Raw genomic sequence first — 17,762 nt, 5'->3', positions numbered from 1 at the left:
CATCATCGGCAGCAGAAAAAGCTCTTCATACCTTGGACGTTAAGAGGGCTCTGAAATTTTACCTACATCGTACACAGGAACTCAGGTCTACTCGACAACTGTTCATCGCATATGGTCCGTCGACGAGGGGAAAAGCGATCTCTAAACAAGGATTGGCTCGATGGGTCTCATCGACGATTGCGTTTTGCCACTCAAGGCCGGAAGGCCGCTGCAAGGGCATCCTAGAGCCCATTCTACAAGATCAACGTCCTCCTCAGCAGCATTATGGGCAGGAATTCCGCTAACGGATATATGCCAGGCTGCGGCATGGTCAGTGCCCCACACGTTTACCCGCCACTACTGCCTTGCCAGGCAGCATGCGGACGAGGCGCAGATGGGAAGAGCTGTCCTACGTCATCTGTTTCAGTAAGGTAAGCTCCACGCTGTGGAGAGTCTGTTTTCTACCTTTTGATGACAGTATACTTTATGTGGGTAAGGTTATATGAGTAAACTTATTCCTGCTGTACATATGCATTGTGTATTATGGTGAGGGTATATTACATTACATTCTCGCCGCCGTTTCAGGTGTTACTGCTATACAATCTATTCTAAGCATGTGAATCCATGAAAGATCCAATGCTGGAGAAGGGAATAGTTTCTTACCTGTAACTCCATTTCTCCAGCATTGGTATCTTTCATGGATTCACATGCGCCCGCCAACCTCCCCGGAATGCAATGTATTTGCGTGATAGGTTTAACCCTTCCTACTTTGGAGGGGCCAAAATCTGAAGGGGAGCCGCGGGGCGGGCCTCTTATATTGGGACGGCCTACGGAGCATGCGTAGGCGGGTCCTAAAAGGACGTAGATAGGACACAAAAGTGTCGGAAGTTTTCCTATAGGAAAAGGCTATATATGTGTACCGAGGGTCCCAGTCTGACGACGGGGAATATTCTAAGCATGTGAATCCATGAAAGATCTAATGCTGGAGAAATGGAGTTACAGGTAAGAAACTATTCCCTTACCCACCATCTCCCTTCACCGCCTCCACTACACAGATCCCACCTTACCCCTCGAACCACTAACCTGCTCTGGCGCCCAGGTCGCCTATCTTCCGGGCTTGCTCTGCTCTGCTTTCTATGGCCCTCCTCTTACATTGTGTGGTTCTGTTTTCTGGGCAGCTTCTTTTTCGAGCAGAACTGATAAAGGGGAGGTTACCTCAGGACACCCTGCCACCAGCTCTTTGATTTGTCTTTCCACACTTGTGCTTCAGTCTGCTTCAAGCTCAGCCTCAGTGGTGGTTTTGGCTCCTAGAGCGCTACCTGGTTGCTTGTGGTTCTGCTGGTTCCTCCGGTCTCAAGGCCGTCTAAACTGTCATATCCACTGGGGCTGTCTGCTATGAATCCAACTGTCCAAATAGAACCACTGTCCTTGATTGGGTAGATTGGCTGACTGATGTTGAGGAAGAGCTTCCGTCTGTCCAGGTCTTTCACAAGAGGATTTTGGGGCGCCTAGATATTTCTAGAGATCCCAGTCACTGAGACCCCCTCCAAGAGAGCCTGTGCTGTTTCAGCTGCCTTGATCTCAAGTGGCTCCCAAAGGTCATGATTGCTTACCCAGACAGTCTAATAGCAAAAGTCCTAAAGCTATGGCAAAAGCCTCACTATCGTTCTCTTGTGAACAGGAGGCTTAACATGAGACGTTGGGATATTCCTTCTTTGACAAAGTACATTATTCTGTCTTTAAAGCCACACTCATTGGTGATAACTGTGCCCACCTTTCATTGTACAGCAGCAAAGGGCAGCTCTGCTTCCTCGGTTCTAAGCAAAGTTGATCCTCCCTTTCAAATCTTTCCAACATCTATATACATAAAACACTTGGGTATGTTTCTGTACTCTGTTGATGCAATTTATCACTGTTACGTTGCCCTCTGCTGTCCAAATGGCAAAGCGCACCCACTTTGACAACAGCTACCATTTCAACAAACAGAATGAGCATGGTTCTATGCGGTCACCTTCACCTTCCACTATGGCAAACATTTGGAAGTTACTTCTTTCCACCCCTACTTCTCTGCACACAGGGCATGGTGGTTCCAGTGTCAATGAACAGTTATTATGGCTCAATGTTTCAGTCTCTAAAGAGCAAAAACGCTGTAGGACGAAGGCCTCCACACAAGGTAAAACTGAAAGTAGGTGCTGTAATGATGCTACTACTCATACTTATGCCATCACAGGGACGATGCAATGGAACAGGCTTCACAATTACACGTCTAAAAAGACCCATCATAGAGGCCTGTGTGATCGATGGCACACATCAGAGAGGCCTGTGTAATCGATGGCACACATCAGAGAGGCCTGTGTAATCGATGGAACTTAGATACTGTTCTTATACCGCGCATACCTCTCATTGCATCTGATATGTTTAGCCTTTTCAATGACCATTAATAAGTCACAGGGGACCTATGCCGCCTTCCTGGAAGTGATCAGCAGAAATTCCAATATTTAAGAAGGGCGACAGAAGTGCCCCTATGAATTACCGACTGATATTTACCTTTAATATATGCTAGAATGGTGTATGTTATGCCGGGAATGGTTTGTTTTCATTGAATTACCTTGTTAATTACACTTGATAAATGCGTGTCATCTATGGCAAAAGGGAATTATGAAAATACCTTTAAGAGTTTGCAGGAGATTATTAGTGCTGGTGTGGCAGAAGCAATGTCTGGTGCTTGAGGCCTCTTTCAGTTAGCAGTGGATCACTTGGACACCTCAGCAAGGGGAATGTTCATCATTGTTGTACACAAGTAGTCATGCATGAGTCACCAAACTTAACTCTGATGTCCAGTCTGCATCTTCGATCACCTCTTTTAGGGAGTGGATCTTTTTTATTCCTCAACAGATGAAAAGCTGCTAAAGAAACAAAAACTAGCTGAGACCACCAAGTCCTTCACTGTGCTTTCTAAAACATGTGCTAAAGTCCTTTAAGCCTACTCATAGGGTCCTGCAATCTAGGTCCTGATTCTTTGAAGGGTTTTGAAGAGCATAGTGCCAAGGATACTGATCACTCCCCCTCCATCAGCGCAAGTAGCAGCAGAGGACCCCCTGCCACCACATTTTTCCTGCCCAACCATGTGACAATCTGGTGATTTCTTGGGTTGGGAGATGTTCTTATCTGTTCGCACCTTTTATGCTTCTCCTCAGGACAATGTGGAAGATCCTCATCACACGTTCCTGCCACAAGATCTTTTGGGGGGGGGGGTTGTATCTGGTTGCCATTTTTCAAGAACATCAGGGCAATGCTTCATTCTTATAAAAGAGGCTCAACATCTTGCCTCAGAAAGAGGGGGACTTTCTTAGCCCATCCCCTTAATCTCTATGCGTGTTGGCCTGGTGGGTACCTGAGCACCCGACCTTCAATCATTTAGGCAGTTGGGTGATAACTTAGTAGCCATGGCTGCAGGGAATACCTCCTACAGAGCTCAATAGAAGAGCAAATGGTGATGTTTGGGCAGAACACCACACTTGCATTTATCTCTGTCTTGGTGACTTCTGGAATAGCTCTCAATTCTTGCTGAATGTTGGAGGTCTTTGAGATTTGTGAAACTGTCAAGACTGGGTTCCAATCCAATGTTGGATCAAAATGTGGGTAACAGTGGCAGAGCATGTGGGCTTCATTCAAGGGAGAAGTGAAGGCAGGTGGATGGGTACAGTTGGTCCCAGTTGAGTAAACAAAAGAGGACACACTACACATCTATATTGAAAGATATATACTCCTTTTTTTTTTTAATAAGGTTTCACAAAAATCACACAAAGTTCAACTATGTATTTCAGTTGGATACACTAAAACAATATAAATATAAATGCAGGAAAGGGCCTAGGTAGACCCTTCCCACTCATAGAGCCCAATGTATGTAATGTACTTGGGGTTAAACACAGTACATTTCAATGCTATGAGGAGTATCCGGGCACGACAGATCCATAGGCACAATGAACACAAATTGCGTTTAAATGTTCTGAATCCAAAATTCCCATTTGTGAAGAGGCACAGGATTCCTCCAAACATCTAGTATAAGGTAAACGTGCCAATTGCAGGTAAAGCTTATCTTGAAATATAACATCTAGAGGGAGTGAAGGGGTTGAACAGTTTATAAAAATGTCCACAAGCCCACCAAAGGTCAGAACACTGCAACAGGCCAGTCCTCGCAAATTCTTAAAAATCACACTAGACCTGCAGGGCTTCTTGTGTATAGGCGTGTTATAAATGCTATATAATATCAGGGCGAGTTCCTTAGTTTAAATGCATGACCCAAGGTGACTGGTGACAAAATATTTACCAGTGCTTTCTGTAAAATGGTGCATGTCACCATAAGCGCACTTGATATTTGGTGTATTGCTTTCAAGCATGCACAGTGAAACTTGTATTTGCCATTTACTGCAAATAAAAAATAAGTTTCTAACATCCCCATACTTGCCAGCAAGGTCAAGTATTATGCAAATGGTACTCGTCCTTAATAAAAAAAGACGACTCACCAATGCTAATGGGCTAGTAGATTTTGCGAACCCTGCAAGACCTACATAGTCTTAAAAGACTTGGAGAAATGGGTGGATACAATATAACCATTTACATGCAGTGACCCAATACATTTCAATGTATAGGAGTGCAGTGATTTAATAATTTAAAGTCTTTAAATTGCAGGCACCAGCTAAACATCCTCTCTTGCTGTAAAACCTGAGGGACCCATGGGTGACTCTGGAAAATTGCCAACGTTCATGAAAGTACCCTTTTCAGTCACTTTAGGAGGAGTTTAAAGGTTTGTAAAGGGTTCACGAGGTCTATGGACAAGCAGCAGTTATGGGTTACAGTCAGGTAATACTTAATCTATCCCATAGGTACGGTCAAAGAAGCAGTCGACCCCAAGGAACATCAGAGACCTCCTTAAAGGGATCAAATTCCAGGTCCAAGACCCAGCCAGGCTGGGAATGTTTAATGCCTTGCAGGATTCGAGCCAATGGTTGTCCATAGCGATTCAAAGAACAAGAGGCCTGCAACGCCCCACTACTCCCAGACACAAGGAACAACTCGCAACTATTCCAAAGAATATATCTGGACCCAATGACAACTACTTTCAGCACTAGTCACTGAGAAATCGGCTCGGAAATGGTGGCAGAACCCTGCAAATATCCTTGACTTGAACCTTGGATCCGCGTCGACCCATACAGACAAAAAAAATATTTTTAGGGGGTCAGCCCACCACCCAGAAGCAGAAACTGTGACAGAGAAGGCACTAGGAAACTGAGGTATCAGATTATGGGGATCCGGGCAGCTCAAGGGTCTCAAGACTAGGCAGCCAACCAACAAAGAATGGTCCCATGACCAGAGCAATGGATATAGGGCCAAGACTAAGATGAAACGGAGAAGTGGCAGCTCTCCACTCTTTTAGGCCTGAAGACGGCCTACCTTTAGGGCTTGTTTCAGGAGGATTTTGCAAGGAGGCATTGCCGAAATGACAAATGCTCCCACTATGGAACAACCTGTCCAATCAGCAATGAGGACTGGGGGGAAGGATGAGAAGAAGCTCAGGAAGGGATTAAAGCAGCCAATAAATAAAATTTAGCTAGGGACTAGCCAGTATGGCCAATCGTGGTCTTCCGAAGAAGCAGCCCTTTTTTGTGGCAATCTGCCATCAGTTTCGTAAGAGTCTGAGGAATGGACAGGGAATCACTTGGATGAAAACATTGACTCTGTGGTAGTCTTAAACGGGACTTCCAATCATGCACCATGCATGCACACAAGTTTAGGTGGCCAACCGATCAAGCTCGCCCTAAAAACCGCCAAGCACTCGGGTCCACCCGTAAAAAAGGTTTTGGCAAGGTCAAAACTATAAACTTTCATGGTTTGGTTGAAGGTTGGGCATGTGTTTTAATGTGTTTTTCACTTTATTCTTTCATTGTAAAGGGTTTCCTTGCAAGGGGAGGCAGCTGCACGTAATGGATCAAGGGGAGCCAGGGGTTTCGGAGTGCTGAGGATGATTAGGTTCTATCTGGTGCAGTTGAAGACAAACTGAAAGGGTACAATACCTGCAGGTCTGTTGTACCCTTAAACATTATGTAACTTTGAACATCCAAAAAAGCCATCCATTGTAATCTGCACTTGTGCCTCGTAAGATATTTCTTTACGAATGGATTCATAGTGCGAGAGCATAGGACATTCAAAATGTACCTGCACTTACTATGGATCTCTAAGCCTTTCTTTGCATGCAGGTTACCACTCTGTCCTCTTTGCATTCGCCTGGTAATTTTGCAATACCTGTCTTTCGATGGTGGTTATGATTCGAAACTAGGAGAGCTTCTATTCAGACAGTTTTAATGGGGCATTGTTGCCCAGGAAATGGACACTAAAATTTAAAGGGGATAATGTCTTGTTGGGAGCAATCCAAATGATGCTGTCTGTATTGGGGCTTACCTACTTAAGTAACCAGTATGACGTGGTCCCGAAAAATAGTTTTACTTAATTATCACTATTGAAAGATTTAAACAACAGCATGTTACTTAATACCCAATCTGTGGTTACAAGTAAGTAACGGGTTCATGACCAATCATATAATTTTTGTATCTTTAACTGATTGTCACAAACCATTCCATCCTTCCAGATGCTTGATGGAGATGAAGGTATTTGTCAACACCAAAAGGCATATTGTTACGAACTTCTTATAAATAACCTTGGGATGTTCAATGCTCTATTTTACCCCATTTGGAGTACTTTTACTTATCACAATAAGCTGAAAATGCCCATTGATTTTTCACCCAAACATTATTGTAGATATCATGGTCACATTGTCTCTTCAAGCTGCTTCTCATGATGCCTTTGACAAAGAAAGCATAGCTGTTTTAAGGAATCGTTCCTTATTCGTCACGTGCAAGTCAGTGCACTCTGAAAGGGATAACTATCATGGCATAGCATACCCTAGTTATTTTGAATATCTTTATGTATTTTGTTGTGGGTTTGACTGTGTTTTAAATAAAACATCCAATGTTGTGAGATTCATTCCTGCTGCAAGAGAAGTTTAAAAAGGTAGCTGTGCTCAAGATGTAACATTCATGCAAAAAATATCTTCTAGAATAATTATGCTGTTTGTGGTTGGTTTTTTAAAATGTATATTTGCTGTCCTTTATTAGGTCTATTACCCAAACTTGGGATGGATGTGCATCGATGCTACTGATCCAAAGAAAGGGAGCTGGCTGCGTTATGTGAATTGGGCTCGATCAGCAAAGGAACAAAATCTGTGTCCACTGGAAATCAAGAGGGCCATATACTACAAAACATTAAAGGTAGCAACAGTACTATCTATTCTTTTTAAAGTACTCGCTTATTTCACACTACATCTTTGCTCTTGTTTTTTTATTTTTTTATTTCATTTGATCTGTGATGGGAACTCAGTATATGGCAAAAGCATGAATTGCACTGTACTTCTCAATTTCTTTAAATTTGTGTTTATTTTGATATGTAAAAAAAACCTCTTTAGTATGCTATCATTGTACTTGCACATCCAGTGCGAACTCCTCCATACTGACTTATGGTCTTTGCTGGCTACTGTGACGAATCCAGGGAATTCGGGCCTTCTGCCATAGGGAGAGCCACTTCCTTTGTGACTAGGGAGGTGAGCTTGCTACACAATACCCTTACTAGGAGACAGTGGGATGTCACTAGGCCGCTGGGGGCAAGGAATGCCAAAATAATAATTCCAGCCCACCTCCCGTTATGTGCAAGTCCTTTGTGTTTATGGGTTACATGGGGGTTGAACAAGGTAAACGCATGCTGAGACACTTTTAACGTAGATGGCTTGGTTTCTGTCCTGTACAACTTGTTACTGCCATGTTACCACCTTCTGATGATGACCCGCACCAATGGCATCTTCACTCGTTTTCAGGGGAGGAATTCAAATACCACTGAATGCCAACAACAGCAGAGAGAAGCAGCCAAAGCATGACAAATGCTGACTTGCGTGTCTGCGCAGAGGAGGATGCCCCTCCCGCACAAGAAGTACCATGCCGTTAATCTGTGGGTGGAGAGTTGAGGAGGCCTGCAGAACGATAACGCTTGGGGACTGGCAGAGAATCCGGTACCACTGCAGGCAAAGAATTCGAGGTCCTGCCAGGGGCAGCAGATTGACACCATGCCGAAGAGTTTTCCAGAGCCAGACATCCAGAAACTAGGCCACCAACGAGAAAGATGCAACTACACAGAATGCAGCCAGGCCTGAACCACAGAACCACACTGCCCAGAGATGCCAAAGCCACAGATTCACACCTTCTAGAAGAGGAATGCTATTTGGTACAGCGACCAGGCATGGGGCGGTGAGGCCACAGCCTAGCCCATGCAGGGCTGAACATAAGGATACCCAAGGATGGGTTGAGCGAGGCAAACTACCGAGCAGGGCTGAGCAGGCCCTTTGCCAACACTGGGCTGACCATACAAGTAACCCAGGAAGGGTCGAGCAAAACAAGCTACGAAACACTGCTGAGCCGGGGTTGTGAGACCAGTCAACCCACGAGGGGTGAAAGAAAAGACACCCCAAACAGGGCTGACCAAGACTGAGGCCTGAATGTGAAACATTCAGATAAGACCAGAAGTGAACTTGGTTTCTTTAGTAGCTACCAAACCTGTCCAGACCTGTGAGATTTTCCAGGATACTGGCTAAAAAGACTGTCTGGAGTATATGACAAGGACATTGTCTTGACCTAAGAGAAAGCTGAGACCGCTGCTTTGCTTCGAACTTTTTTACACTTAATCCAGAAGTGGAGGAGATAAGAACTCTTTGGTTGGGGTCAGAAAACCAGCCTTGCTAATTTGCTAATTGGGGGAAGTAGCCCTAGGTTCAAGCTTAGATTCTCTTTCCTTTCTTTCTTTTAGAAGTGTTCGGTTAATTGGTAGGTTAAAATATATTTGGATGGAGGACCAATTATTTTGTGAGACTTCCTAAATAGGCTGGTGAAAAGGGCACAGGATACTGCAGAGAAGCTGGAAAGATGCCATGGGCAGAGCGGACCCCGCGAGGGTTAGGAGTTGTGCAGAGCCCCATCCTGTGTTCTCCCCGTTGAAAGTGGGGAACACAGAGACTGCCCTGGCGCCACCGACTGCTGCAGGAAAGTCAGGAGGAAGCGAACGCTGCTTGCCAGAGCTCCCCGGGAGTGAGAGGAGCAGACGAGAACCTGAGAGCGAAACCACCCAGAGGAGCGGCTACAGACAGGTGAGTGACATGGAAGGGATCACTCAAGCCAGGGTGCTCCATGGGCATGGTGTGTGAAACGGAGGATGCCGGTAAAGTAAAGGTACATGACAGATGGGTCTGGAGACCAAACATGAACTATTGAATACCAAAAAAGGTGCCAAGCATGTAATGAGTTTTGAATGCAGAACGGAGGAAAAGATATGAGAATGTCGCCGCACAAATTAAACAGAGTAATGTGCATTTGTGAACTAGATGAATTTGAAGAGGCCACATTTGGAAATAAAGTTGGAACGATTAAAAAGCAAAACACTATTGGATAGTGTGACAGCAAGGTGGTAACCAGGAGAAATACCATGAAGAAAAGTGTGTGGGAGCCACATGTTGGTAAAGGCCAGAAGACATTAAAGTGAACCAGAAGCATATGTGGACTTATGACACAGGTACAGAAAGGAAGCCTGTGTTGTCAAGGAAGTCCTATGAGAAAGAATGAACTGTTTCAAAGTGCCAAGGGTTATCGGTTGCGTGACCTGTGATGGGTGGACCGTGTAGTCCGATAACCGCGCCTAGACCAAGTCATCCTTACTTGGAGTACACCAAGGGAAGTCAAGAGGCTGAGTCTGGTCGGCTTGAGATTGTTCAAGTGAGCCTAACATTGTTCAAGTTACAGAAAAGGTAAACTAAGCAAGTTGATTTGACACTGAATTTGAAACTAGAGGAACTGTGTTGAACTTGGAGAAGGGAGCCCTGAGGCCATTGGTTATGGAACTACATTGAAGTTGGGGAAGGAAACCTCAGAGACCATTTTGGTTGGAACTGTGTTAACTCTGGGAAGGGAGCCCTGAGGCCATTGGTTATGGAACTTCATTGAAGTTGGGGAAGGAAACCTCAGAGACCATTTTGGTTGGAACTGTGTTAACTCTGGGAAGGGAGCCCTGAGGCCATTTGGTGGAACTGTCTTGAACTTCGAAAAGGGAGCCAAGAGCAAGCCAGGATCTGGGAGAAACAAGAACTTTAGTTTGAACACTGTTTCTTTGATTGCTGACATCCCTGCACATTGTTGAGCTTTAGTTGTGAGGGCAAGTATAAGTTTTGGACACTGACAGACTTTTAATTTGAACTTACTGACTTGGGACTATCCTTATGTTTTTTTAATTAATTAATTAATTTATTTATTTTAGGTTGGGAAGTCCTACCTCTGTATAGGGCAAGTTAGGCCTTGAACCATCCTGACATTTGAGTTAATAAAGATCTTTTGTTTGAACTTTGAATCTGTTGTCTGTGTCTTGCTTCATGATGCCTTCACAATGTATACATCACATATAGCCAGGCAGAACACCTTTCTTTTACCAGGAAGTGTATGATCTGTGCAGCTCTAGTTTCTCTTGTCCCACCATTGCCTTGTAAACAACACTACATTAACCACCAACACCTTACTCATGAAACCATTTCCCAGTACAGAGCAAATGGCCACTGCTTTATAAAGTCCAGATGGCATTCATCCCTAACACAAGCAGAACTTGCTCCTTTAAATAATGAATGATCTTAAAACACCTCCACCTACCTAAGCAGCTCATGTGTAGGACACATTTAAAGCGCATGTCCAAATGGAAATAAGCCACAGACATTGGTACCTATGATTTCAAACAGTTGACACTTTGCAAATGTGTGCACACATGGCATTGCTTTCAATGCTCATAAGCGTTGAGAAAAGGTATTTAGTTAGAGATGCTTAAAGGCCAATGCTACAATGACCAATGGCCATTCCCTGCAAGTACCCATAAACACCCATCACATGTCAATATTTCATATATTGAGACTGAAATTCCACATGCTGTTGATCTTTCTTTGTAGGTCAGGCATAGACAATTGTTGTCGGAGCCCCCAAAGTCCTGTGGCTCTTTGGTCGGGTTATTGGTTCTCAGTCCAATTAACATCATATATTTGTCGGCTTTCCCAGCCTTGATAAAAGCACACGTATCCCTTTCACTCTTATTCAGAGGGTAGCGCTCATTCGCTTCTATTATATTCTTGTACTGAGTGTGGCTTCCCATACAGTGTTAGTTTCTCGTCCCCTCTGTTTTACTTGGGTTGCGTGCCAGTTCCAAAATGTCATAGTGTTGGCGGTTTCTCCAGCCGTGACATGCAGTACTCCTGTTCCTCCCACTCTGTTTTACCCGGGTCTTCTGCCCGTTCAGTTTTTCCAGCTTCTCGTACTGTGAACTGCTTTGACAGTCTGTGACCCCACAGTTTATAGCCCTCACTGGCATCCTCATGTTGGGAGCATTTGCTTCCCTTTTCATGCTTGTATCATCTGTACTGGCACTCGCTTAGTGGAGTTTGGGGACTCTGGCTTCTTTCTTTCTCCTGATCTCTTGTGTCGGTTGCTGGGTGTCCAGCACTCCACTCTTCACTAGTGGTTTTACCACCAGGGAAGACGGTTTGCTTCCAGTCTTTGTTCCATGCCTGACCGGAGCTTCTTGCTCGGTCAGTGCACCCACCTCGTATCCTCCAGCTAGAGCGTCTTGCTTCCTCTATGCCACCGCTTGCTCTGCCGCTTCGTGCCGCTCCGCCCCTGCAGGAAGTGCGCACAGCGGCTCGCCTCTGTGTATTGAGGATTCTCCTCCCGCTGTCGGAGTCGAATCCTGCGTAGGAGGTCTCTCTACATTCACAGATCTTACTGTGTTTAAATATGTCATCACAATCGAAAGAGGTGTGTCCTTCATTGACAGCGGCGTTCAGATAAAAGTTAGCATTACCTGAAGCCAACAGGGTGGAAGGAGGATCACTGGTATTTGTAGTCAAAACATGAGAACAAACATGTTTTTCAAGTTTCATGTAGGTGGACAATAGTCTGTTCAAGGAGGTCCGCATTGGACTAGGAATCCTTGTCCACGTAAGAGGAGTCACTCCCAGTAAGGTGCCACTCGCCCAGACCAGACCCATAAGGAGAATCTTGCGGAGCGGGCTCTCTGCCCTAGCCACGCAGGGGTAGCTGTTTCCCTCTGTGGAGCAGGGACAGATTGTCCAGATTCGTCACAACCCATACCAAGAGACTGGGAAGCCCAGAAGAGCCTGCAAGAGGCCTTGTTATTTGCAAACCAGAGTGTGGGTAACGGTTGGATCCCATACTTAAAATACTGGCAACGTGCATGAGGCATAAAGAATAACCGTGACCACAGTTCCATTTTCTCCTACTCCCTGTGACCTCAATGCTCCTTGTAGGGGCGGCCGCAACCCATACATCCCCCATGCGGAGCTCCTTCCTCAAGTAATCGGCAAAGTGTAAGCCCCTGTGACAACTGACATTTAACTGGTGTTGCTCAATCCCTGTGCCTCACCCTTTGCCGGCCAAGGGAGATCCATCCTTAGCCACCCCTAAGCCATGTGTACCCCGGCTATTCAGACCAGCAGAAAACTGCAGGGACGCCTAATGCTCACTCGCCAAACTTGGGGCTGCTCTCCCTTTCTGAAGTCTAAGCCAACGGGGAATGAGAGGTGGTATCAGAGCATTCTTAGACCCAGAAAGCCCAATAGCGGGTTCACTTTGGGCAAACATGAGGACAACTCAAAAGGCATCCCCAGGATTCACTGTCCTGATGGACAGAAAGCAAACCGCCCATCTGCAATGCTGCACAAGCCTGGGTACCCTTGGAGTTCAGCACATCAGAAACTCCATGGATGCCTCTTACCAGTCCTGAGGCAGCCCAACCCTCCTGCAGTCCAAGCCCAGCAGGGACGACTGGGAGAGTAACAAACCGCATTCTTAGACGCTGTTAAGACAGATTTGTGAACTCTGACCTGCTGGGCAGAGGTTCAGAAGGCCAGCCTAGATTCTTGGAACAGGGTAACCTTTTGGATAAGCCAGACCAATCAAGGTAGCTTGGCGGCGGTCAGGACTATGTCTAAGGAGGGGTGAGGGTGATTGAAAGACCTCAATGAGCACACAGAGCAAAGAACACTTACAAATCACTCCCAGTCAGGTGTATATATATATATATTAAAAATACAAATACATTTATAACAAGGCCTTTTGCGTTTCACCACACAAATCAAATCACATTAATACTTTTAAGCCAACACAAGCCTATGTAAATACATTTCTGATGTTTGTAAATCTGCTTAGAATCACATGCTGTGCATAGGTCCGACATCCAGTGGTCACTGCGGAGTATTGCATTTTGTTTTTCGTAGTCGAAAAGGGGACGTCGACAAGGCGTGTCTGTAACACTATCCCTATAGTGACGTGCGTTGTACCCATAATCCCTCACGCGTCGAGGTCCCTCAGATTGTTTTTTTCCACCCAGCTTCTGGTCGCCTTACGCGGAGCTCCTAGAGAGACATTGCAAATACTTACTACGGACCTCGGTCCTTAATTATACTTATTATATTGTTAAAGATCCCTCCCCTTGACGTTTAGCTGTGAAGCTGTTTCTCCGCCGAGCAAGTTTTCGACAGAGGGGAAGGGACGGAGGAGATCCTTCGGCGCTGCCGAACACGTGGCCTGACCTCGCCGGCCAACATACAGTAGAGAGAGTGGGGGTTTGAACTTTTATCTTCTCTTTGAGAATGTCTTTCTTTCTCCCCTATCTTTCCCTTGGGGTTGTTATCACCAGTTATTATTGCCTCAGCTATGGAGAGGACACCTTTTAAGTTTTGCCCACGCTGTAGGGGCAAATACACTTGGAAGGACAAACACAAGCTCTGTAATCGTTGCTTGCCCCTCGATCATAAGGAGGACAGCTGCGCGGCCTGTAAGCTCTTGAAACAAAGAACTCTTAAAGAACGCAAAGTTAAGAGGTGGGCGGACAATGCTATGTCGAAGTCAGTTTCTTCACCGGCCGCCGCTGTTACAGAAAGTGACGAGGAGGGTGATAACTCGACGTCCGTTACGGAAGTCATTAACCCCCAGAAGGAGCGCTCGCGCTCCTCGACGTCCGTCCCCGGCCCCGACGGGCTCGGCTCATGCCCTGCTCATGGGATGAACACCCCGGCGACAAGGACGCACACAGACCCCATAGGCCTAAGCACACAACCCACGGCTCTTCTTCGTCGAAGACGAAGGATCCATCAGCGCCGAAGGGGACGCAGGACACTCCGGCGTCTCCCTCAGACCGTAAGGGTCTCAAGCCCCACCCGCAAACGCAGTCGCGACCAGCAATTGGGCTTTCATCAAACACGGGCGCTACCCCAAAATGATCCGACGTAACGCTCCATAGAGCGGCCGTCGAGGAACAACGCGTAACGCAGGCAAAGTCGAACCCGGAGTCCTCTACTGACAACCTCGTTGTCGAGAGCCTGGCGAGAATTGTTTCCGAAGACACACGTAAGCGGACGACGAAACAAACGTCGAATACCGCACAAAAAGCTATGGAAACGCCGAAAAAGCATAAGAGTAGCCAGGAACTGCCCCTTTCATCTAAGGGCACTTCGGAACTACCGGAGGGCTTTTCAGATGGCGACGGAAACCTTTCTTCGACGTTGTGGGAGCGTGCTAAGCGTTTTGAAGGTGAAAACACTGATTTTCCCCCCTCTAGACTATTCAGGGGTCCCCCATGAGACCCTTGAAAGACTCCATTCTTGTATGGAGAAAATGGAAAGGTTTTTGGGAAACCAAAACCCACCCACACCCAAAAGACTAAGAGAATGGCCCCAGGATGACCGTAGTGTCAAAATACCTAGGCTGCTTCCCCCTTCTACAGACGTATATGACCTCAGTGAAGAGGAGCAATACCTCCAGGAAGATGATGGGTGTTTGGGTGGAGAGGAAGAACATGAGGAAGAGGGGTTTGAAGAAGATCCTTACACAAGTGCAGGAGCTTTTGAAGAAGATACAGCTACCTAGCAGCCTTGGCAATCCCCATCAGTGCAGCCTTGGCAATCCCCATCAGTGCACTCAGACCCTGATGTCTTTCACCCTTCTCCTCCCAAGGATTCACCTATTGGAAACACCTCTCCCATAGATGACCAACCTTCACTTAATGCACTATTGCGCAAGGCAGCAGCGCATTTTGAAATAGACACAGGGGAGACTCTTCCTAACATAGACTTTGTAGAGAAAGTTATTAAAGAAAAAGCCCCTGTTAGTCAGTCTATTCCGCTCCTGGCTTCTATAAAGAGAAGAATAACTCCTTCCCTTTCCAATCCTGCCTTAGTCAGAGGGGTCAACCCTCGGATAGAAAAGCTCTTCAGCCCTTCGCCCTCTGACCCGTTGTACATCAGAGGCCATTCTATTCCGGACTCCCTCGTAGTTACTAATACAAGGAAAAGAGCAGGGGTACCACTATCCACTAGTGAGGCACCACCTGACAAAGAGGGCAAAAAGCTCTACGCACTTGGGAAGAGAATCACGACGTCCGCCGCCTTTTCAACTAGGATTGCAAATAACAATTCCCTACTAGCTAGCTACGCAGATGCACAGTGGAGCAAGCTGCGCAGCGAAGCAGAGGACGCACCAGAACCCCTGCGTTCATGCCTGTTAGCTACAATCTCAGAGGGAACTCTTGTAAACCAGGGCATCGTAAAGAACTCCTTAGATGCCGCAGAGACGGCTGGCCCTTCCCTGGTTCAGGGAATACTTCTCAAACGCCATGTCTGGCTGCGCAATTCGGGATTTAAGCCGGAAACCCAGGCTTCCCTGATAAATAAGCCCATAGAAGAAACACATCTGTTTGGGAAAGCAGTTGATGAGGCCCTAGAACATGTGAAGAAAGAGTTTGATACCATCAAAACTCTTGACCTAATTTCTAGGCCCCCTAACAGACGCGGCTATGGCAATAGACGCTCCTTTCGTGGCCAACGCCAGCAGCAAAACCAACAGCAATTTTACTCTGCTGCCAACTGGCCCTCTAACCAGGGTAACAACACCCAGTTCAGTCAAAGAGGCCAACGCCGTGGCAGGGGAAGAGGTCGCGGCTCCAGCCCCAAAGGTTCCACGCCCAATACCAACAAATGACCCGAAGATTCGGGTCCCCTCCCATGCATCACCGGTCGGGGGCCGGCTAACATCGTTCCTTTCAGCATGGGAGGGAATATCGTCAGACCGCTGGGTATTATCCACCATAGCCCACAGATACTGCATCGAATTCAACGGTTCCCTGAAGTACAGACCCCCACGGAACCGACGCATGACACCGCAACACCTCACCATTCTTCTACAAGAAGTAGAAGAGCTACTGAAAAAAGAAGCTATAGAAGCTGTCCCCCTATCTCAGGTAACAGAAGGTATTTATTCAGTGTACTTCCTTGTACCCAAAAAGGACTTAACCATGCGCCCTGTATTAGATCTGCGCCCAGCGAACAAGTTTGTCAAACCCCAAAAGTTTTGTATGGTGACCTTGCAGGAAGTAATCCCACTGTTATCACAAGGGGATTACATGACAACACTGGACATGAAAGATGCATACTTTCATATTTTAATGTTGCCAGCGCACAGAAAATACCTCAGGTTCAAGATAGAGAACAAACACTACCAGTTCAGAGTACTACCCTTCGCGATAGCATCTGCACCAAGGGTATTCACGAAAGTACTGGCAGTGGCAGCGGCCCACCTGCGCAGGTTATCCATCCCGGTATACCCTTACCTCGACGACTGGCTCATAACAGGGGATTCTTACGAAACATGCTTCTCCAATACCCAAAAGACTGTAGACCTTTTGTTCCAACTGGGCTTCTCCATCAACGAAAAGAAGTCCAGCTTAGACCCCACCCAAATCAAACAATTCCTAGGGGCTCTAATTCGAACAAAGGACGGCCTCGTCTTCCCCTCCAATGAGAGGGTCCAAAACATGCTGTTTCAGATCCCCCATTATGTGGCAGGTCGAGAGGTGACGGTACGCAAAGCAATGCGCTTGCTAGGAATGATGGCGTCATGTATTTATTTGGTACCTCACGCGCGCCTGCGCATGCGCCCAATGCAAGAGTGGCTCAACAGCCAGTGGTGTCAGGCCAGCGGACAATGGGACGATCTAGTGGTGGTCTCGCAGGCCTTGGTTCTCTCGCTACGGTGGTGGACAAAAGAAAACCTGTTATTAGGGAAAACTTTTGCCACACCCGCAGTGGAAGCCACTCTAACCACAGACGCATCCCTTACAGGATGGGGGGCTCACCTATCCCATCAGACTGCTCACGGAGCGTGGACTCCGAGCTTAGCATCCAAGCATATAAACCTGCTGGAACTACTAGCGGTGTTCAAAGCACTGAAAGCCTTTCAGGAACACCTACAAGGAAAGACAGTGATGGTCCTCACAGACAGCACCACAGCCATGTACTACCTCAACAAGCAAGGGGGCACTCACTCTCCAGGACTGTCCAAGCTGTCCCAGAACATCTGGAAGTGGGCTCTCAAACACAACATGTTCCTACTATCACAACATGTACCAGGGGAACTCAATCTGCTAGCAGACAAACTCAGCAGAGACTTCCCCCTGCCCGTAGAGTACGAATGGCGGTTACACGAAGACATCGTCTTCGACGTCTTCACACAGTGGGGTTTCCCAGAAATAGACCTGTTCGCAACTCTGGAAAACTCTCAATGCCAAGATTATGCCTCCAGGTACCC

At 46.6% G+C, this 17,762-nt stretch overlaps 1 protein-coding gene across 3 annotated transcripts in view; it reads left to right on the top strand.

Moving 5' to 3' along the window:
• Positions 1-17,762, top strand: part of PRDM2 (PR/SET domain 2) — a 773,815-nt gene that overhangs the window by 492,103 nt on the left and 263,950 nt on the right. For all 3 annotated transcript variants that reach the window (XR_011268651.1, XR_011268650.1, XM_069610899.1), the window contains one exon: positions 7,152-7,304. Coding sequence is in view for 1 of the 3 variants with exons in the window: in XM_069610899.1 (XP_069467000.1) it covers positions 7,152-7,304 (153 nt within the window). In the remaining 2 variants the exon portion in view is untranslated. The remainder of the gene's footprint in view (positions 1-7,151; positions 7,305-17,762) is intronic.

Source organism: Ambystoma mexicanum, chromosome 8 (assembly GCF_040938575.1).
Source record: "Ambystoma mexicanum isolate Mex_15411 chromosome 8, UKY_AmexF1_1, whole genome shotgun sequence".
NCBI classification, from domain to species: Eukaryota; Metazoa; Chordata; class Amphibia; order Caudata; family Ambystomatidae; genus Ambystoma; species Ambystoma mexicanum.
This window is presented reverse-complemented; position numbering and strand designations above follow the sequence as displayed.